Here is a 22,154-nt window from a genome sequence, read left to right as displayed (position 1 = left end):
ATTATTTTATTTCTGAAACCACAGTGGTGTAAAAGCATCTTACGTTAGGCATGCTAGTGGCTGTGCCATGAAGTATAAAATGCCCACATTCACCGTGCCAGCCAGGTCATACCTCTGAATTGCTAGAAGATTCAGAGTGCAACTGAAATGATTCTCAGAACAGAAAAATCCTCATACCTAAAAGTCACGTACTTGTCCCCGCTGTCCCCTGCCAGTGTTCAAGGATGCGAATCCAGGGTTGGTGTTTGTAATCTTTTTGGAGTCCTTCGAGGCGGTAAAGCAGACCATGGGGCAGTAGCTGTGGGCTCTGAGACCACGTGGAGGTGGACTGGGAGTTGTCTGTTTGAATTTGTTCTGGAGCTGGAGATGGTAAGGAAAACCTAGAACCGTGAGAGACTTCAAACTGGTGTTAAGTGTCTTACAGTCAAAAATGGCCAAGCAAACTTGGTTTGGAAATGTTAAAAATAAATACATAAATAAATAAAGTTAGTTTGTTGTGACCTTGTCTGCCAGGCTTGTCTGTAGCAAATGGTCGTGGTTATACACCCCAGAAAATGGGGTTTATCGGGGAAGTTCTGACAGACCCTTAACTACAGCAGTGCCAGCAGGCACCACTCTAATATTAAAAGCAATTTTGGGTTCAGCCATGTGTTCACAAACAAGTGACATTTGGGAAGTGCAGTTTTAGATTGAGCCTCCATGCTTACATTGTTAAGCAGCGTAGCGTGAAATTACTGAACAAGCAGCACAGAGAGCTCTGAGCAAATCTAGGGAGAGAAAGTTGAAGTGTGGAAGGAGATGCCCAATTTATTTCCATTGCACTTGCTGACACTTGTCTGTTCAGAGATTTCCATTTAATATTACCTAAACCACACATTGCATACATGTTAATTAACCCTTTGATACCTTACTATCAGGCTCCAGATGAGGTATGAATGCTGTTACACAGTGAGGGCAAAAGGTTTATTTAAATCCCATTTTAAGTTAAACAGGAACTTTAATGGAACATCAGCTGACTCTCTACACCCCACCTGCCTGCACATTTAAGAAGAGAATTCAGGGAGAGAGACATCCAGGAGTGCAATTTTTGGTTAACTGCTGCAGCTTTGCTAAATTTAGAAATGGCTATATTGATTTCTGTGCTGTCAGGCACAAATCGATTATATTTGCCTACATCCGAGCAGGTTTTTCTTTGTGTCATATGGTCATTTTTAACATTCTTAGAAATTCTTGAGTAGGTGATGCTCCATAGATCCGTAGTGTTACTGCAGTGAAACCAGGTGGCTGTAAAGTGATTCTTCTTCTCTCCTTGTCCTGCCAGTACTCGTGAGATTGGTGACAAGGTAAGGTTCAAAATTTGACAGTTTTAATGTTCTCCTGGGCGTTATCCTGGGGATTAAATTTGAATTCTGCTTTTTTCAGAGCTGTGAATAGAGTGAGACATGTCAATGGCATAGAGTAAGAGACAGGAAGGTAATGGCTTACCTCCAAAAACCATAGATAGAACCATGCTAATTGCCTGCCAAACAGATGAAATGTTCTGCTAACCACCATGGAACCTGCCTAGGCTGTAAAAATACATGACGAATGCAGCGAAGTTTAAAGATCAGCTTCTTAGACACCGTTTCTGCTCGAATTGTAGAACGAGCATCAGCACTGGCAAAAAACGAAATGGCTGCAGAGTTGTGTAGGAAACGGATAGTTGGTAGATGTGCTTGTATTTGTGTAAACTCGTAACCAGGATCAACAGATGCTTAAAAATGCCATTGGAAATTGGCTTGGAGAACCCTCAGGTGACGAAATCAGCTGTCTGGTTCAGAACCTAGTGGGGAGGTTGTGGAGTCCCTTTCAGAACTGTGCAGGAGAAGATGACATAAAGGAGTTGGACGGGTGTTCATCTGCCTACAATGGTCATGGGGATGTTCCTTCTGGGCTTCACGTGTTTAGATGCAAGCTGTAACCATCTCTGACAATAATCTCGTACCATTTACTGTCTTCATCTATCAGGTGTCTCTTCTATGTTTAGCCTGCCCCAAGCTCAGGTGGGAAATCTGAGAACTGAAGGCTTTTGGCACATTGGTTGCCACAAGCGTTCAGCAGAATTCTCAGGTTTCTTTCCTTGTGCTTGCCCTGGTTTTGTTTCAGCTTTTTATTTATAGCAGGTGTTTGCTTCTGAAGTCTGACTTGCTGATCTGTGTGGTGAGTGCTACTCTAGCCTCAGTGCTGGTATGTGGTGGACAAAATTCCTGTCACTGCTCATGATATATTTAAATCCTCAGGACTGGTTGCTTCCACTTCTTAGAAAATGTCAATCTGCTTCGATTCAGAGGAAGGCTATAACACTCTCCTTTACCTCAGGTCTCTAATTACGTGGTGCTGTACCACTGGGAAATAGACATCTTGCCTGCAGCTGGACATTGTGCCCAGAAGTATAAGAATTAACAGCTCTTTAACTGTTACCTCATTTACTGTCATTGTAAATGTCTCCCACCAGTCCTCAAGGAACCTTCTGTTGCAGCCGACTTCTTTCCAGTCAAGGTGACTGACTTTAAGACCAACCACAGTTCCTGCTTCGCTTAATCCGTGCAGAAAGCAGCAGCTAAATATTACATCTGTCAGCTACTCTACAGGTGGGAGGGAGACCTTCAGTTAATCTTGGGGCTCCCGTAGGTCATCCTGGAGTGCAGTCATCACTAGGTCTCTCCAAATATTTAATGGTAATTCATTTCAGCATTCTTTGTTAAAATGTGGAGATCAAACTCTATCAGGAGATGCCCTTTTTAAGATACGGCCCTATCTGGCTAGCATCAGCATCGGGCTGTTGTAATGGGTGAGGTACGAAGAGATTCAGAAAAAGGAGTTAAAGGGTTTTTCAAGGAGTTACAGGTAGTGGCACAATGTCAGGGGTCAGCAGTACTCTGAACAGTCTGCTTTAGGCCTTCATATTATCAATTAAATAATGCAGTTGAATGGGGATGGTTTTATTTTCGTATGCTGTAGTTAATGTTTACCTGCACAGGCAGAGCCTGGAAATTACAGAGAAACACTTTCCTTTGTACTCGGTAGTTGGTGCTCTTCAGTCGTTTGTCTACCATTAATTTTTTTTGTTGAAAAAGGGCTGATGAATGAAAGGCAGTGAATGATCGTTCTCATTCCCTACCATTAGGTTTGGGTTTGTTCAGTGTGCTTTGTGTTTGTGGTGTGGTTTTATTGTTGTTATTTTTTTTTTCCCTCTATATGAGCCTGCAGTTGCATTGCAATGTATTTCTGCATTGTTTTTTGGTTCAGTTTGTATCTGAAAACTCCTGGATGCAACCAGCAATAGGCTGAGGGTGGTCTTAGCAGCGTATTTGACTAACCAACACTTTCAACGTCAACTGGTTTAGTAAAGTGTCCTTCTTGAAGTCGAGGCGGCCTATAAGTCTCCTCTGGTTTGAAAAGCCACTTTCAGAGTATATAATTTTATAAGAAATTCAAGTGTGTCTCCCAGGTCGGCTTTTCTATTTTTTTTACAAACTGGACTGGAAATAAGTGGGTGGGAGGGGAACAATTTCTTGCTCTTCCCTTTATATTACTAGCAGACACTCCTGGATGATAGCGTCTGTGTTACCATCGGTTGACATTTTCATACCTTCATTTTATCTCTTATTTACTCCAGAGATAGTGCTGGAATTATCTCTCTCAGTATAAAATGGGGTCAAGTTGCCCTCCTTCCCAAATCCTACACTTTGTGTCCTGAAATAAGTAGCCGTCATCTCCTCCTGCAGCGCATTCCAGGAGAGACCTCCGCTCCAACACAGCTCAGTCCTCTGCTGCTCACTCCTTTCTCTGGCGAGAAGGCGAAGACGAGTAAGACTCTTCTGTTTGGATTTTACTGCTACATAAAGGCATCCCCAAGAGAGGTGCCTTTTGGAGCTTACACTATGGCCTTTTGCATAGCTTGTTGTTTCCAAACTGTCGCTTCTGCGGCGGAGCTTTATTTTTATTTTTTGGTGTGCGTTTTAAAAATAATAATGAAATAACAGATCTCAAATTTACTTTCAGAGTGTTTGTGATTTAAAGTTGCCTGGCATATAATTGTCATTGCAAAATTGAAGCTTGCTTCTCCTCACTATTCATATGCTAGTAGGTTTTCTCTTGAAAGATGTCCTTTATTTCCCAAGAAATAAAATTCCTGAGAATTATGCAGAAACTGCTTGGTAGTGCCATAAAATTGGTCTCTGAAATAGGGGAAATAAAACTTGTACTTTTGCATTACTTTGTATGTATGCCTTAACTGATTCTAATTGGACCTTTTAAGCATAGAATACTAATAAAAAAAAAAAACAAAAAAAAAATATTCTAATATGGAATAGCATTTCCGTAGTTCCCTTTTGTAAGACAGATTCAAAAAATGCTCTTGTATAAAATCTTTCCCCTTTCTGGTAGTTATTTTCTGGTGTTATTTGTAAACACTCCTAATGCTTTACTCTCCAAAAAACACTGATTCTTTGCAATAAAAAGGAATTTTTACAGTGCCTTTCAGGTTAAGGCGGGAAGGAGCCAGTTATTTTTCTGAAGTTTTCTCAGCGCTTCGTTTTATCAGCTCTTTTCTGAGATCTCCTTCTGAAGTACTGACTGGGAGGTTGCTTGGCAGCATTTTTCTAAGGAAGGAAGAACAAATACTGGTCTGTAATCACAAAATCTGGAGGTTTTGGGGATTTCAGGCTTTGGGCTGGGTGGTACCAGCTGAGTTTCTGGCCAGCCCTGGAAGAAGGGGCACATGAGCAACTGCAGCGCCCAGTCCAGGTCACCAGGAGCTGCTCAGGACCTGACTCCCCCAAATAGGACATTTTATGCATCAGGGCAGGCAGTGGGGGCAGAAAGGACTTCAGGCATCTTCCCTGCTCTGCTCACCCCTTGTCCTCACCCTTAGGGTGTTGAACTGGTAGGGATCTGCTTTACAAGATTGCCCAGTCTGATTTACTTCTAGCTTAATTACTGGAAGGTGTAAAGCATGCTGTTCTTGGCTTCCCAAATGCTGCTTGGAAATGACTTTGCCAGCTCGGGGTGCCTCTCCGGGAACTGCCCTCAGCCCGTCGGGTCCTGATGTGGCTGGGCTGCCAGTCTCCCCCCCTCTCCCTGCCTCACTAACCCCGTGATTTATAGCACAGAGGTGGCAGTGTGCTTTGTGGCTGCAAGTAAATAGCTGTGTGAAGAATGTGCTCCCTGCAGCTTATTCGCTCAGCTTCCCTGCCACGTGGAGTCCCTGGTAAAGGCTACCAGCCCCAATCATTCATGTGTCAGAGCTGGGGCTTTGGGGTCATCGGGCTTTGGGGACAGTAGGACTGTGAGGCCATCACAATCCCTTCTGAAAGCAGCTGTAGCATTGTGCTTTCCTGGGCTGTTGGTGTTGCTCCACTGAATCGCTTCACGGGTGACACATGAGGGCTTAGATACAAAGGAAGAAGAGCAGTCTTAGCCATATGAATGAATAAATAATAGTGCATTCTGCTCCAGAGTTGCAGAAATGATGATGTTAGAACTTGGAAAAGCAGTGTAAAAGTGTAAAGTAGCTGTGAATTCACATCACACTTTCTCATCAGGTACCTTTTCTTTTTGTTGTCCTCCAAGGGCAACATTTGTTAACCTTCTGTCTCTTCGCTCTGTGCAGAAAGAACATTTTTAAAAATAAAGCCCACTTTTTATTTTAGCGTGCTTAGAGTAGTAGATTGCTTATGAACAACATCTTCTAATTTTTTAAACTCCACCTGGCTTAATTATTTGTCTTTCCTGACAGCCATGCTCCTGATTTTCTTGCAGCTCGGTTCCCTACTGGCAGGTTCAGTCAGCAGGTTCTGTTGCAGGGTCTTTGAGGACGCTTCCTAATCTCACTCGTCAGGATTCAGATCTCACCTCTGCTCTGTAACCCACCAAACCCTCCAGCTGCTTCGAGAATGCATGCAGGTGAATGCAGATTATTACTAGAAAGAGAGAGAAGTGCTTCTTTTGCTGTGTGGTTTTCAGAGGGGCCTCGATTGCTGTTTCTTTTAGGATTGATAGACAGCCTCCTGCCTCCTTTATTTATACATCAGCCCTCCCTTGATTCTAATTTATATCATTTGGAGATGCAACAAACAAATCTCAGCTTCTTGTCCGTTTGAAAAATGTCACTGAGGAATACTCGTTGTTACCAAGGAAAATAATTCCAGTGTGCTAGAGGCAGATCTTGGGTTGTCGCTTTAGATACCAACACTTGATATTCCACCAAACGAAATGATTCATGTTTCTACAAACTGCCTGTAGATTTTCCTAGCCATACGAGGTATACGAAATGGTGGATTTTATTGCTTTATCTGTCATATCACAGGCCTACAAACCATCACAGCTTTTGGCTTTCTTTTTAAACGAAAAGAACAAAAAGAGTTGATCCAACAGGAGGATAAAAGACTAACTGCACTGACTTAGCAGGAATTGTCTGGTGCATCTGTCACTTCAGAGCTGTAGAACTTCGCTAAGCCATGTCAATGCATGGTAGCTGCTCCCTTAGTGCACGAGCACGGTGCTGACCCGCTGACACGACATGCTTTCTGCCAGCAAAAGTGCTCAGTTACAGACTTCTTTTACCATCCACAAGGCTTATGATGCAGAAGAAATAATAGCGTGAGATAACCTCAACATGGTGTTCACTGTAGGCTCTCATCCAGTGGTTATGACTTGGTCTTATGTTGGTTGTTCCTTGTACAAGTCTGTCCAAACACAGAGGAGCTGGTATTTCACCGAGTTCCTTTTTGGTAGCGTTGCTGAGAGCGATGAATTTCTTTCTTGGCCCTTTCAGCCTTATCAGAGACACGGTGCAGGACCATCACCCACTGGGGTTGCGTCCATCTCACAGGAAAATGTTCCATCATTTTTAGAGAGATTCAGGAGTAGTTGGCAACTGTACAGGTGTAGTCTACAGAACTTAAGAAGAGCTTAAAAAAAAAAGGTGACTCTGGCAGAAGTGGTGAGATAGCCTGGGGGAGAAAGGCTGACACGTCTCCATGTAACTCCAGAAACCTGTGAGTTGGATGGAGTGTTGATGTATTTGCCTAACATAAAGCATGTCACATAACATTTTATACTGCATTTTGAGTGTTGCAGAGGAGTGGGGTAAAACTGCCTCCCCAGCTACCACCACTTGCCATTTCCCCAGCTCTTCTGCCCGCAGAAATCTGCACGGAACGTTATGACAGCAAGTGAAGGAAGCAAGTGAGGAGAAAGCGTGCCCTGCGGCCAGAGACCAGGGGGAGTCCTTGGAAGTCTTTGCCTAATTGTTTTGTTTATGAAACTCTGTGGAGGGTTTCCAGTGGGTTTCCTAATGAACTGGTTTGTTGTTGAGACTTACAGCAATGCTTGTAATTAGAGTAGAAACAGGGGGTCAAGACTCATCTCCCTTCCCACAAGCTTTCAACTATCAACCATTAAGCACACGAACTAAGCATTTTAGGTTTTTCTCCTTCTTTTCAAAGTTTAACTCCTCAGTGACTTGCAGAATGCCCGATGCTCATCTTTTAGGCACCCAGCTGCAATTTGTGTGCTTTTTGTCACTTTTGAAAACTTGGTTGTCTGTGGGAGCAATGCTCGCTAAGGGGCTGAGTGGAAATGTGACTTTGGGCTGAAGGGAAGGGAAATAAACCAGAGCGCAGACTATTTTTTTCTCTCATACTGACTGAGTATTAACTAGATCTCAAGGAACACATCTGTACTCGGATAAGCAGTTGGATAGCTGTTTAAAAGCATCGTACTGGGAGGATTTTGTCTTTCTGCCAAAAGCTGAAGCTTTGTGTCTTGTCCTGGCAATTCATAGGGAGACGTTTAGGAGCATTCTCTGTGTGAGCAGTGTGTATTCCTGTAACATACAGCAAGAATTTTCTGACCTTTTGGACATAACCATCATTTTTTTTCCCTGCTTTTAGGCTTCATCACTAGGAAGAAGCAGATGAAAAAATGTTAAGCAAAGATTTAGGTTTTCCATTTAATGACGGCATAATAGCTGAAAGAACTTATCTTTGAGTGCATTGTGGTTTTTTTTTCTGTTCAAACTTCCATTAAGGCAAAGTGGGAGGCTAGCTGGGTCTTAAACAACTGTGCTTGCAACAGGCCCTGAGTTCATCTAAATGTGAGGTTTTTTTCTATGAGAACCAGATGTGCCAATTTATGTAGATCATTTTTGTGACTATTCCTACATAAGGAGAAGGGTTGTTTTACATTAACTCTTTCTATGTTACAGAACAGATGGGGTTCAGTTTAGTGGTACTAGCTGGGAAGTGAGGGAAACTGCCCCTAACACTGTTCTATTTTCTGTCCCCTGCCACTTTCCTCAGAACTTGCAGCTGGTCCTTGGAGATGAATCCTCCTTGATGACAAATACTCTGTTGTTTGATCTGTCACTCCTCCAGCCGTGCTGTTCCTGAGCAGGTCGGTGTGGCAGTCTGGTTACCAGGTGGGGAGAGGCAGAGAAGAGGCACCAAGATGTTTGATTAGATCTCAGAGTTCCTTACATTTCTCACCTGCCAGTTTGATACGACAAGCACATCCCTCATGTTGCCTTTTAGTCATGGCCCGTGCTTTGGGTGACCATATCACTTCTAGATCTTTCACAGGTCTACGACCAGTACGTGTTATGCTGCCAAAAGAAAGGAAGGAAATCTGTAGTAGGAATTTCTGGAATACCTGAATGGGGACTTTGTGGTTCAGTTTTCGCTCACATAAAGAAAACGAGGTTTCTTATCTCTCCTTAGTGGTTGTGTAAGTGTAGTCATGTTCATTTTATATTGTTGCTTCTGCGAATTTTAATAATGCTGGAGTAGTAAAGTGTTAGAATTTGAGGGGAGGGGGGAGAGAAATGGAATATGAAAGCTGTGTTCCCCGGAGATTGGGATAAAGAGAGATGGGGGTGGTGGTGTAGGCATAATACGTCTTAGAAAACTTGTGTGTTTATGGCCAAATCACATACTTGGAACATTACGAACAAATATGATTTTGTGTATTTGAAAATGGGCAGTTGATGGGAATGGCTGTCATTGACAGGGAAACACAGGCTTGCTCTTTTTTCCTGTTCTAATAGAGCAGAGCATGTAATTAGCTGCAAAGGAATCTTCTCACCCCTTTTTCCCCGCAGTCTCCTTCTCCAATCTCCCTTCCTGCTCCCTCTCCCACCCCTAATACATACATACACGTTCCTTTTTGCAATTGTATGGTGTCTGCTGTGTTAGCAGGGTCTTGCTGCTGTGTCTGAGGGAAGGGTATGGAAAAATACCCTGCCCTGGCCATTCTGGGAGCATGAATGTGACAGAACTGCAGCAGCTGAGGAAATATAACTGCATGATCTGGGAGAAGCCCCAGAGGAAAAAGGCTTTGTAAATTATTCATGCTTGCTACTGTGAAAGCAATAAAATTAAATTAAAATTGAAATATAAACATACATCATGTTAGATTTGTGTATGAAGAAAGGAACTTGGCTACTGCAGGCTGCTGGTGTTGCAGCGTGCTGGAGATTGCAGCCCACGGTGTCGTTTCTCTGAGTAGCAGCGTGAGGAGCAGCATCCAGTTAGCTCAGTACGTGGCTCCACGATGATCTGTGTGTATTTCACGTTGTCGTGAGCCTTTCAGGCTGCCGGTGGTTCTGTGGTGTTGGAGGCTGCACTGGAGACCTGGAGACCTGTCCGACTCAGGATTTGCTCCGCTTGATTTGAAGGGATTGACATCTGCGTGCTCGTAGCACCTTGGTGCCAGGTCGGGATCAGGGAGTGGGCTGTGCCTCTCTTCAGCCCTTTTTCATATCCGTAAAGGCAGAGGAGGTCAATCTCCATAGCTCACCGGCGATGTATGCTGTGGGGTGCTCTTCTGCATTCCTCTTTGTAGCAGTACACAGGCGCTTTTAACATTTCTTAAGGAAAAGTGATTGAGAATGTGCTCAGCACAAATCCCTTAAGCATGTGTTTGTGGAGGTGCTGGTGAGAAGCTTCTGCCTGGGCAGGAATTTGAAACATGGGCGCCAGCTGTGGGCCTGCCATTCTTTGGCCAAATTGCGTTTCCAGCCTTTCTTTCCTGCACTATTTTTCATTAAATGAATCGAGTTTTCCTGAAAGTGCCTGGCCATAAATACTTCTTCCCACTCAACGCGCTCAGTGATTGCTGCTTTCCAAGTCGTAGCAGGGCTGCAGGTAGCCCAAATGAGAAACAGGGGCTGGGGGAAGTGGGATAGCTGAGAACTGCACGGAAAGAATCCTTTTCTCTCTCGATAGCTTCCTGAGAAGCCATAAGGCTTTTAATAAGGGTAGTGAAAAATGAAAGAAGAAAAGATACACATTTAATTTCATGCATTTCTGTGAGGAAAAAGGATAGAATAGTTTTGAAAAGGTACAGAGGGAGGGTGAAACAGCTTTAAAAAGTCCTGCAAAGTGGCTAAATTACCTCATCTCAACTTGAAGTTGAAAGGCAATTTAGCGCAGGTGCCTGCCAAGCAATGCTTTGAACCTTAGAGCAAAATTAAGAAGGGGTCCCGCTTTTCACAGCCCCCAGCAAAGCTGCAGATGCAGCCCCCATGAGACGAGGGGACTTTGCTGTGTTGCTGTGTCCTTCTCAATCCTGTGCTGCCTTTGAGTTCGAAGCTCGTAAAGAACAGCTGCTCCTTCAGCCTGGTGTCTGCGTCTGGGGTGAGAATCTCCTTGGAAGAAAGACAGTCCATTAATCCTGAGCTTCATCAGAGCAAACAGAATCCAAGTAAAAAAACCTGTATCTAGTCTTTGTGTAGATGAATCCAATGGCAAGGGTGTCATTCCAGAGGTTAATTTTAATGAACGTGCACTACTTGAGATGAAAGATGCATGTTTTCTTTGGCTTAGGCATATTTGGGTTAAATGCAGAATGTTGTTGGTTTAACCTTTTTTTATTGCTCTACGTGTGCTTTGGTTAGTCTCCTGAAGTGCACAGGTAAAAGTAATTTAATGCAGCTGGGGCTTTGTGTGTTAATTGCTGGAGGTTAAGGAATATTTTGATATTTTTTGCTGCTTTAGGCCTTCTATCGGGGCACTGGGGAGCCAAGTTGTGATAATTTGTTAGTTATAAATCACCAATGTTTCTCTTCTGATTTTTAAAAGCCTGCTCAACGTACAGGTAGGTTTTATTCGATGCAGTGTTATCAGCTCGGAAAATGGAGAGCAGCCAGGGCGCCTGCTGTAGGGTGGCTGGCTGCTCGCTTTCCATGACGCACATCTGTATTTTTATTCTCCATTTTTGTGTGGGCTGAGCTTCCTGAATAATATTATTGCCAAACCGGTGTCTTGGCTATTACCTGCATCCAGTGGCATCGGTACGTTCCTGCTTTCTCTTTTGATTCTTCTCCCACTCCACTATTTTTACCGTCTTTTGCTAAGTAACCAGTTAATTTTTGCAAGCTGGACACAGCTGAACAGATCTTGTCCGTCTGTTCAAACCATCTTGCGTTGCCGGCAGCAAAATGTGCTTAATTTTTGGTTTTGCAATTTACTGTCTAGTGAAGGATTTATATGCCACATCTTTGACGTGCAATTATGAAGTTTAACTGCCTTGGTCATTAGGTTAAGCTTTTGTTCCTTTAAGGCTTTTTCAGTTACAAAGTGGTGTTGCTAATTTCTTTTCAGCCTGAGAAACTCCAGAAGAGACTGGCTGAGAGGGGAAATGGAGATCTGAGCTCCAACTCAGACCTCTGGTCTGTATTGACCAAAGTTATTACTGTCTAATGACTGTAAGACAGCAGATGAGTAATACATACACCGGGTAGCATTTATAAGAAAGTTCTAACTTGGTTTTGGTGGGCTTAGAGAAGAAAACGTTGGGGAACAGAGTCTTCAGCTACCTTGGAGCACATGGCAGCTTGTGCTGTCTCTGCTTTTGCCCAGGGCAGGTGGAGGCGATGCTTTTCGAGTTGAAATACCGACGTATGTGTCAGTGTACTTGCTTGTGTAACCCACGGTCGGCCTTACAGACAAAGCCTGCAGAGTGCCAGCTTGCCTCTGGAGGAAGGCAAGCTCAGCTGATGAGAAAAGGAAAAGTTCCTCTGATCTGACATGGTGTTGGTGTCTGGAAATCTCTTGCAGTGTACTTGCCGCAAAGACATGGTGAAGATTTCCATGGATGTCTTTGTGAGGGTTCTGCAACCAGAACGTTACGATCTATGGAAACAAGGAAAAGACATTGCTGTCCTGGACCATATGAAGCCCACGGCTCTGACTAGCCCAGAACTAGATGCCTGGAATGAGACGAAGGCAGAATTGAAGGCCAAATTGCTTCGCAGGTAAAACAAACAAAAAAAACAACCACCCAGACAACAGAAACGGCCAAAAAAAATTGTCTAAGCGTTGTGTTTGATTTTAATTGCTAAGCTTCTAACTCGGTAATTATCAGTTTGGGATAGTTCAAACTCTCTCTCTCACTGTCTCGTGTGCTCTTCTAATTTTTCATGGGTAATATGCTCCCTCGTTGTTCTGTTTCTTCTAAACACTATAAAAGCACAAGTTTTTTTGAAAGTAGGACACTGTCTGCCCCCTCACATCCCATCTTTTATCCTAGAAGACAAAAAATCTATAGTAAACACTTATAGCTTCGCTTATCAGAAGGCAGGAGGAAAAAATTGTCAATTGCAAAAGGGATTTTATGCATGCCTTTTTGTGCTTCCTTTGATCTCTGTATTAATTTTCTGCAAGTTCATCATGTTTTTTGTGTTACAGCATGCTTGAATTGAAATTTTGGCATGCTAACCTTTTACTGTTGGAATCTTGCTTTATAGGATAGGAGATGAGGAAGAGGACAACAAACACCGGTATGTGACTTCCCTCATCAACTTCAATGACTTTGTTCTTTCTCCTGTCAAGTTTCTTAAAACAATAACTCCTAAAGTGTTTTCCTGGTTCAATTAGTTTTTTCATGCCTGCTTCCTTGAAAGGGCACAGCAAATCTTCGGACATCGAGGTTTCTCAGACTTCATCTCGTATTTGTGCAGTTTTCTGAGATCTCCTCTTGTGTCCTGTTAGAGAACCTCAGCTGCCTGTTCTGGTTTTCCATTCTTGAGTGCTCAGCCAATGACCTGAACAAAGCCAGGCCAGAGATGTGATATTTGTCCGATGGTTAACTGGATGTGGGCAAAGCTAACTGGTCACCGAAGCAGATAATCAATAAAAAGCTGCTGCTGCCTTGGCAGGTGGGATTGGACTAGTGTGTTTTAGAAATGGGCTGCCACTGGGAGAACTTACCTTCCTTGGCATGCTTGCATGAAGAGTGAGACTCTGTGTTGCAAGAAACTGAAAGATCGTAAGGCTTTAATGTACTCAGATAGATGTAAAGTGTCTGCTCTTCCATATGCTCCCTTACACTTTTTTTTCCCTTTTTTTTTTTTTTAACATCATTCTCATTCCTAGCCTGCCTGTTACCCAAAACGCTTCCTCTGTAGCGCACACAGCTTATTTCTTTCTGATCTCATCTACCATTCGTTGCATTTCAGATGCGAATGTTGTCCATTTCTGGAAATTGTCCTGCCTCATCTAAAAGTAACGTTCCGCTGGTAATTTCTGTTCAAACATCACTTCCTTGAAATCCAGAAATAAAATTTTAATTAGTCTGTAGGTTTCCGAGGCCATCTTTGGTAGGATCTATGAGTGGCTTTGAGTTCTAAAATTACAGACCTAATAATTTGACGATGTTGGCTGCATTCAGGTGTTATATCAAAGAAAAGGATATACAATGAGAGTGTCTCTCCTTCCCTAGCATTAGTCTTTGTTGTCCTCCAGGAGTTTTCAGTCACCTGGTTTGCTTCGCAGTGGTGATCCCGTGCCTTACCTTTCCTACATGAAATAATTAGGCCCTTATTTTAAAATGCTGAGCAGGGAAAGTGTGTTATCTACTAAAGGGATGCTCTTAAAGATATAAGCGGGGCGTTTTGGCAGCTGACAGACCTCTGCAATGTTGCTTCACTCCAGAAGTTATTTTCCTAAAATGTTTTCAGTTCTTCCTTCTGTAGTGAGCTTCAGGAAAACAGGGTGGTCTGCGAGTCAGCAGGTGTGATTCCTGCTCCTGGGGCTGTGACTGAACTGCAGTGGGTCCCTGCATCCAGTTCTCCCATGTCTGGAAATTGGGAGCCTCTTTATGGGAATACTTTCTATGGATATTCAGGGTAACTTGGGTATATTTAACGTTTGCACGTGTAACACCAAGGATGTTTCCCCTGTTTGAACCTATTGCTTAGCAGAGGAGCCTCTCTCTTCTAACCCGGGCTATTGTAAAACATCCAGCTAGTTTTTTTCTTATCTCTTCATTGTTTCCTACACTTTTTCAGTATTACACTAGAGCGGGTTTCAAGCAGTTTAGTACTGCTTATCAGTAGTCTCCCTCTTATGCTTATGTCTTAGAAAGACACAATTTTACTTGGACTGACTTTTCTCAGCAGGATGGATTTTACTGGAAGAATGGGATTCACCTCTGCCCAAACCTCTTCGCTGTTGTATCTACTTAATTTTAAGTCACTTTGTGGTCTGTACTTCAAAGAGTACAAAGCTGCTTTTTTGCCATCTCTCTTGGAGACTGTAGCTTTTAAACTCTGCAAAGAGATATGTTATTTCTTCTCTAAGGTCATTCATACTTAGTTACCTTGAAAAAACCCACTTTGTTTACTTCATGGCTTCAGCAAGAGACTGTTTTAGTCTAGTCCACAAAAAGCCCATTTCTGGTCTGTGAATTGTCAGGTACAGAACATCTTCACTTCTGGAAATGTACAGCCTTCAGCTCTCATAGTTCTGGAAGCCCAGTTTCTTTAAACGAATGTACTCTTTCTTCCTCTGGTCGTTTTTCCACAACTTCAGAGTCAAAAGAGCACCGTAAAAAGATCTTTTTTATCTCCTGTGAGTATGAAGTTGTGTGACATAATTTTTGCCTGGTACTTCTACACAATGGCAGCAAAACACACACTTGACTTAAAATAGCTCGATTCTACTCCACTGCTTTCCTCACCAACTATGGAAAGTTTCAGCTGGAACAGAAAAGTCTCACAGGTTTGTCTTCTCCCACCTGGATTTCCCCCCACACGGAGAAGGAGGTGGTGTGTACCTCAAATATTGGTGAAAAGTTGATCCTTCTGGGTTCAGCTGTGTGTTCCTGCTAATGAATGTCTTGCAGGTGCGAAGTTAACATCTATACTTGGAGTGCTACCATATGGTTGGCGTCTAGCAATTATAAATTCCTGTGCATATGGATCAACTTTCCTTTCTATTAATCATTCATCTCAGGTTGATTTCTTTTCCCTTCCTTTGTTGGTTGCCTGATTAAGGACTCTCAACTTTGTAGTACTCCAAATCTAATTAGCAACTGAGTTGCTGGGGATGTGAAGCTGAATTTCAGCTTTTCTAGAGTTTTGGGCTGATGGAAGGGAATGCACTGTCAGCGTGGTTTGGTTTCTTACATGATGGTAGATGCAAGGGCCTGCAACAGGGAGGCCATATGGAAGATCCTGTTTTCAAAAAATATAAAATCAAAAATCTCTGCATGCTAAAAAAAATTATAGTGTAAAAAATGCAGGTTTCTGAATTAGTCTCTTCTGAAAAACGGAGCTCGATAGGCTTGCACCCCACACTGAAGGGAGCTGTTTGGCAAATCCTTTAAGGAGAAGCCTGGGCTGGGTCTGGCTGGGATGGAGTTAACTTTCTTCCTAGCAGCCCGAACGAGGCCATGTTTTGGACATGTGGCTAGAACAATGCTGATAGCACCACTGTTCTGGCTTTTGCTGAGCAGTGCCTGTGCAGCATCAAGGCTTTTCCCACTCTGCCCCTGGCTGGTGAGCAGGCTGGGAGAGTGTCGTGGTTTAACCCGGCTGGCAGCTAAACACCACGCAGCCGTTCGCTCACCCTCCCCCCTCCCTCTCTGGGACGGGGGAGAGAAATGGAAAGTGAAGCCCGTGAGTTGAGATAAAGACAGTTTAATAAGACAGGAAAATAATAATAACAAAATAATAATAATAATAATGTTACAATGGTGATAATAGGAAAGTAATAATAATATGTACAAACAAGTGATGCACAATGCAATTGCTCACCACCCGCTGACCGATGCCCAGCTTAACCCCGAGCAGTCCGGCCCCCTCCCCCCGGCTAGCCACCCCTATATATTGTTTAGCATGACGTCAGATGGTATGGAATACCCCTTTGGCTAGTTTGGGTCACCTGTCCTGGGTCTGTCCCCTCCCAGCTCTTACTGCACCCCCAGCCTGCCTGTTGGCAGGACAGAGCAAAAAGCTGAGATGTCCTTGGCTTGGTATAAGCACTGCTCTGCAACAATTAAAACATCGGGGTGTTATCAGCACTCTTCTCATCCTAAGCCAAAACACAGCATTCCACCAGCTACTAGGAAGAAAATTAATTCTGTTCTAACTGAAACCAGGACAGAGAGGCAGAGGCCAAGACAGCTGGCCCAAACTGGCCAAAGGGGTAATACTCCATGGCATGCAGTGTCATGCTCAGCAGTAAAAACTGGGGTGGAGGAAGAAGAAGAGTGGGGGGGTATAGTTGCCAGTGACTGGCTAGGCATTAGCCTGCAAGTAGGAGGTGGTAAGTGATTTCTTTTGCCTTTTTTTTCTTTTCTTCGCTCTCTCAATTTCCTTTTTCTTTCACCTATTAAATTGTCTGTATCTGGACAGAAAAACCTAAACAGTTTTCTTGCTTTTGTTCTTCATATTTTCTCCTCCTGCCCTGCTGGGGAGTGAGTGGCAGTGTGGGTGCTTGGCTCCTGGTAGCGGCCCAACCAAAAGGCATTTTCCTGGCATCTGATTTTGCATTTGCCTTCACATTGTGGCTGCTGTGATCTTTTTGTCGTAGTGACATTGACTCTTAAGAGAGGACACTCTTACTATTAGCTGTTAGTATTAGTCTGAACACGTTAACATGCACTTTTTTTAGCTGGGCTTCTTCATAGGCCTTGGACTCTGTGAATTATACTGCTGAAATCATAGACTGCCTATTGCTTATGCTATAAGCATTCACTATTTGGTGTTTTGAGAAAGTGGCTGTGCTGGGGTAGTGTTTGAGAGCTGGAAGATGATGCTTGCAGACTTCCAGCGGTTTTCCAAAAGGAAGCACGTAGAGAATGAAAAGAAATGATGGAATGGAAAGCGAAGATGAAAGAAAGATTTATAACATCTTTTCATCTGTTTTTTGAAATACGAGCAAAATGGATTTAAAATACAATTAAAATGATTTTAACTGCATCTCATGAGCTTGTATTAGGGTGGGAAAAGCTCTTTAAGGAACCAGAACAATTAATGGCTGCTGTGAATGGATCTTAAATGTTGTGTTATGCAAGGTTCATCTGTTTCCTTTCAGATATCTGTTTTGCCCTGCAGCTATTGTTAGCTACCTTGTGTTTTCTCTCCAAAGAAGCTCCTTTTGTTTCATATGCAGCTTTTAGAGTTGGTGATTGTTTTATATATTGAAGGCTGTTCTTTTATGTCAAATCACACTTCTGTACACTTCTAGGTCTCACAGAAAAAGAAGTCAGCCCAGAAGACATAAAACAGAGGATCAGAAGTCTCTTGGGGACGTCATGGCTATTGAAACTGCCTTGGAAGATGTGAAAGTAAAAGAAGAACTGAAAAGGGGGCCAGATCTAGAGGAAGAAGAGAGAAGCAAAGCGATTGAGGGAGAAGGTGAGAGCCCTGCTCACTGATAGCAGATCACCTCAGCGAAGAACTGGGGCAAGCTATCTCTCTAAAACACATTTGTAAATAACTTGTCTGCTCTTGTTTATTTCTGTTGAAATATCAGTGAAGGTTTTCCCAGAATTAAATCTATGCTCAGTGAAACACACCATCATTTACAACAGCGATTGATTTTTCCTTCTGTTTAAGGATTCAGTCCAAATAGGTTTCTTGGCAGAGCTTGAAAGTTCTGCCAAAACTATTAGAGGTTTGTAAAAATATATTTTAGAGGAGGAATATTTTTAAATATTTCATAAAGAAACAAATAATTATGTTTTGTGTCCTAGTCTGAAAAGAAAAGATTTGTGCACTCCTTTGTGCAATTAATCTTTTCTCCTTTCTCTCCTTTCCTCCCCATTTCTTAACAGACTGTGAGTAAAGTTAGCCTTAGGTTGTGTGGGATCCACAGCTGCTGCATGATACAAGTTGCAGGTTTGGTTTTCTTCAAGTCAAGCTGTAGGAGGGAAAGTTTTCATCTTTCTTTGCACGGCTGAAGCTAATAGCTGTCCATGACAACTCCCAGTCCTTTTTGATTTCTTGTGCATAATAGCATAGGTTTCAAACTGTTGAGGGGAAGGCAAATAGGAATAGAAGCTGATATGACAACTGCTTTCCACAAATCCATGGCTCAATTTATGTGCAACGTTGGATAAGGTTGCATTTAACCTTTCCCTGCTCTTTGGCACATCTATAGAGTGCACATAATATTTTATTAATATTATTGTCCTCCTGTAGCAAACAACATCTGTAAAATTCTTTGAAGCTGTTGGTTGGAATACTCCATGACTTAAGGCAAAATAGGACTGAAGGCCTATTGCAAAAACTGAGGATATCGTGCTTTGTGTGTAACGTGTTCCTCATGTGTATGTTTAGTCCAAAAGCCTGATGTGAGCCATCTTGCTGGAGGCTCTATTTGTGATATTTTTTTTCCTTGGCTGTGCATGAAGGGTTGCAGTTCTTGCTGGGAGTAAGCTTTCTTTTTTTTCCTTTTTTTCCCCCCATAAAACATAAGGATAAGTGGTTATTTCTCATTTGGAGGCATTCTCAAGCATTTCCTAAACACTAGTAAATTCATTTTCATGCATTATGTATCCATTATTTGTTTTGCATATGGAGATAACTGATGCTGTAAACTACTTCTTGACCCTTGATGATGATCTTACAGGAAATTTGTGGAAGCTCTGGCTAAAGAATTGGTCTTTAGGTTCCATGGTCTCTTAGCTAGGCAGTGTGATTTCCTTTTTCATGGGAGATAAGGAGCTGGAAAATCATTGTCATGCAGAGCAGGAGTAGTGCATTGTGAATTGTTAATTTCTGTTGCCCTAGCTTGAAAGTGGCAGCAGGGTGTTAAATTGTATGCCTTTAGCTCTTACACAAGTTTAATAGTTAATACTTGTAATAAATAGCCTGAAAATGCTGATATCCCTTGAGAGACGAGATAAGTGACAAGGACAGATCTGAGATCCTTAGAATAACGGAGAAACAATAAAAACTTTGTTCTAGTCGAGTAGGTTCTAAATCATACACTTAGGCTACATGTTAAGAGCTCTTTAACTGTTAGCACAGGAGGGACAAACTCATTTTCAGGACCGTTGCAGAAGGTGTCACTGTAACTGGACTGTTGGCACTGCAATTTCTGAGAGGTCTAGTGCTGGGTGTGACTGTTCTGTACAAATATATTGCAAATATACAAGTTTCTTAATGCAATATAGCAATACAATACCACTGAATTCTCTACTGTCCAGCTTTGTACTGTCTCTGTTACCTCTCACAAGCGTATTACAGTTTCATATGGAACACAGCATCTTTTTGAATGGCCCTGATATGGCAATTTTGCTTTTTCCTCTCCTTAACTTTCTTTTTTCTTTTGCTCTGACTTTAATTTGTTTTTATTTCCTACTCATACCCGAAATAATGAACTTGAGTAGGAAGAAGAATGAGATTTCAAAGTAATCATTGGTAGTTTCAAAGTAGGTCTTAACACTTCGTGTTGGTTATTTGGACTAGCTGAATATTAATAAATGGAGGTTTTCAGGATTTCTCACCCAGATACCTTAAAGTGTTTTCTTTTTGTCTTTATGACTCAGCGCTATATTCATAATTTATTACGCTGCTATTAATGAATTTAGAATTCTTAGCAGGTTGTCAAGGGACTTGAAATTAAAAAAGAGAGTCTTTGAGCTCTGCTCATCCCTGGGTGTGCTAAGCAGCATAAATACATCCTGTGAGTCAGCAGGTGTTATCTGCTGTGCTGCGCGTAGTGAGAGTCCCGCAGAGCTGGGCTACAAACCCGTACATCTCACAGGAGAATTTTTTTTTTATTAATGTGAAAAGCAGCAACGAGATGCCAAGCTGTAAAGTCATCATGTGTAATTTTCTAGCATGTTTCATTAAATGGCATTCGCACACATACTCTGAGGGTTGTGATTGTAAACCAGGTACATAGTGACATGAAATAATGCTGTGATCAAGGTGCCAGTAAAACAGAAATGGAAACTTTTCTGCTGTTATCTGCACGTAATAGCAAGCCAGTGCAGACAGAGCTGACCTTTTAGATGACCATTTGCTTTGTGAGGTTTTTACTTGGGGCAGGATCCCAAGGTTGGGTTCTCCAACGTGGCTTAATCTTGCAATGTGAAGTCATTGAGAGGTGAGGCTGTTCAGTGCGATGGAAGGATTATCACCAAACAGGGTCATAACACAGGACTCTCTTCTGGAGACTGTTTCTGGACTTTTCTAGAATCACACAGAGAGAAAAAAAAAAAAAAAAGAACCTTTTAACATATTGCTAGGAGTTGCTTTGTCCATCTACATACATACTTACGGAATGTGCTCAATGCAGTTCTGGTAACAGCTGAACAGACACAATTCCTAGAAGCATGTACAAGGCATTTTCCTACCACTTGTGCTTTCTGCTCTTGTATCAGTCATGTTAGCACCGGTGACGTATGAGATGTAAGCGTTAGGTGTGCAGGAACTGCTTCAGGGTAACATTCTGTTTCTAGAAGTAAGGAATGTTGTTGAAAGGGAACATGAACTCAGTGTTTAGGAGGAACTTTGGAACAATGGAACAGTCTTCGGGATTACTTCATCTGCAGCAGTCTCCCACATGGATTGAAGAAAACCCTTGAGTGCAACTACGCACAAACACAGACAACATCTAGAAGGATGGAGTGCTGCATTAGAGGGAGGTACTGGAAAAATTCCCCTGCTTTCTCCCATCTTACCTCTGTGCTTGTGCATCTGCTAGATTAATGTGTCTTTTTTACGGTTGCTTTTTGAGCTGTTGACAGTACAAATAATTTAACTAAAGTTATGGCTTAATTATTCATGCTATAGTCCATCTCTAATTGCCTTTGCCCGATACCAGGGGATATTGTTCTAACGGATGAAGTCCATTCTCTTGATAGCAGCTTTTGATAATCTCATTGCTCGACGGTACGGTGCGAGCTCTGCTGTAAGTGGTTTGAGTTCCCCATCAACACCCCTTCCCCTCAGAGGTATCGGATACCCGTGACTTCAGTGAGCTCAGTGTAGTATTTCAAAGTCCTTCAGACAAGTGAGTTTTAACATCATTATGCTCCTGTTTTCCACGTGTTACTAGCTCTGCTACCTGTGCCTTTCTCTTTCTGTGGAAGAGCAGCTGATAAGGATTCCTCTGCTAGCCTACCCTATTGATTTGTCCATAAAGATCCTTTTACTTTCTAGAAGTATTCATGATAAGCCAGATCAGGCCTTTGAATTTTACTTCACTTTTCTCTTGTCTTGTGATTTTTATGGATTCACTTGCAAACTAGTTTGTTCATCGTAATGGAGGAACTTTTAAACAAAGTTCTGCATGGCAGCTGCTGTCCAATTACCCATTTAGAAGTCAATAAAGCTGGTGAATGGCATTTGTTTTGTTGTTGGGTAGAGAGTTTGTTGAGCGTATAGGGAGTAAATATGATCTGGTTTTGTGCAACTGGGGAAAAATCCAATTTGACTTTCATTCAATATGTTTGTTTCTCTAAGGAAATTCAATATTCCTCTCTCTGTGATGGAACAAACCAGTTTATCTGAGAGACTGCCTGCACGAGTACAAGAATACTATTTGGGATGGACTTGTTGCTTTTTTTTTTTTTTTAATGATGTAAATAAAGTCATCAGACCAGACTTGTGGGAAATGTCCAGCCTCAGGTATCCACTAGAAGGTTTCAGCAGGGATTTTGGCACTTCGTCTTACTGTGGGATTATTCACCTTCTATTTTCAAACCCTTCCCTCTTGCAAATGCTGCGTTAGTGTGCGATGGCTTCCCTGATTTTCTGTTTACTAGATTTGGATGGCAGCCTAGTATAGTCCTTAATGGAGGAATCTGAATGGGGTGGGATCAGTAAAGCTTCATTTTTAGGGTGAATAGGCTGATGTGATGAGAAGTCT

At 42.4% G+C, this 22,154-nt stretch overlaps 1 protein-coding gene across 3 annotated transcripts in view; it reads left to right on the top strand.

The window, feature by feature from the left end:
* Positions 1-22,154, top strand: part of KDM4B (lysine demethylase 4B) — an 89,215-nt gene that overhangs the window by 44,786 nt on the left and 22,275 nt on the right. For 2 of the 3 annotated variants that reach the window (XM_032203569.1, XM_032203568.1), the window contains exons 9-11: positions 12,102-12,298; positions 12,791-12,823; positions 17,517-17,686. In XM_032203569.1, the coding sequence (XP_032059460.1) occupies positions 12,102-12,298; positions 12,791-12,823; positions 17,517-17,686 (400 nt within the window). The remainder of the gene's footprint in view (positions 1-12,101; positions 12,299-12,790; positions 12,824-17,516; positions 17,687-22,154) is intronic. The other variant, XM_032203570.1, reaches the window with a different exon arrangement.

Source organism: Aythya fuligula, chromosome 26, assembly GCF_009819795.1.
Source record: "Aythya fuligula isolate bAytFul2 chromosome 26, bAytFul2.pri, whole genome shotgun sequence".
Classification (NCBI taxonomy): Eukaryota; Metazoa; Chordata; class Aves; order Anseriformes; family Anatidae; genus Aythya; species Aythya fuligula.
The sequence above is the reverse complement of the archived record's forward strand: the minus strand, read 5'-3'. Positions and strand labels throughout refer to the sequence as shown.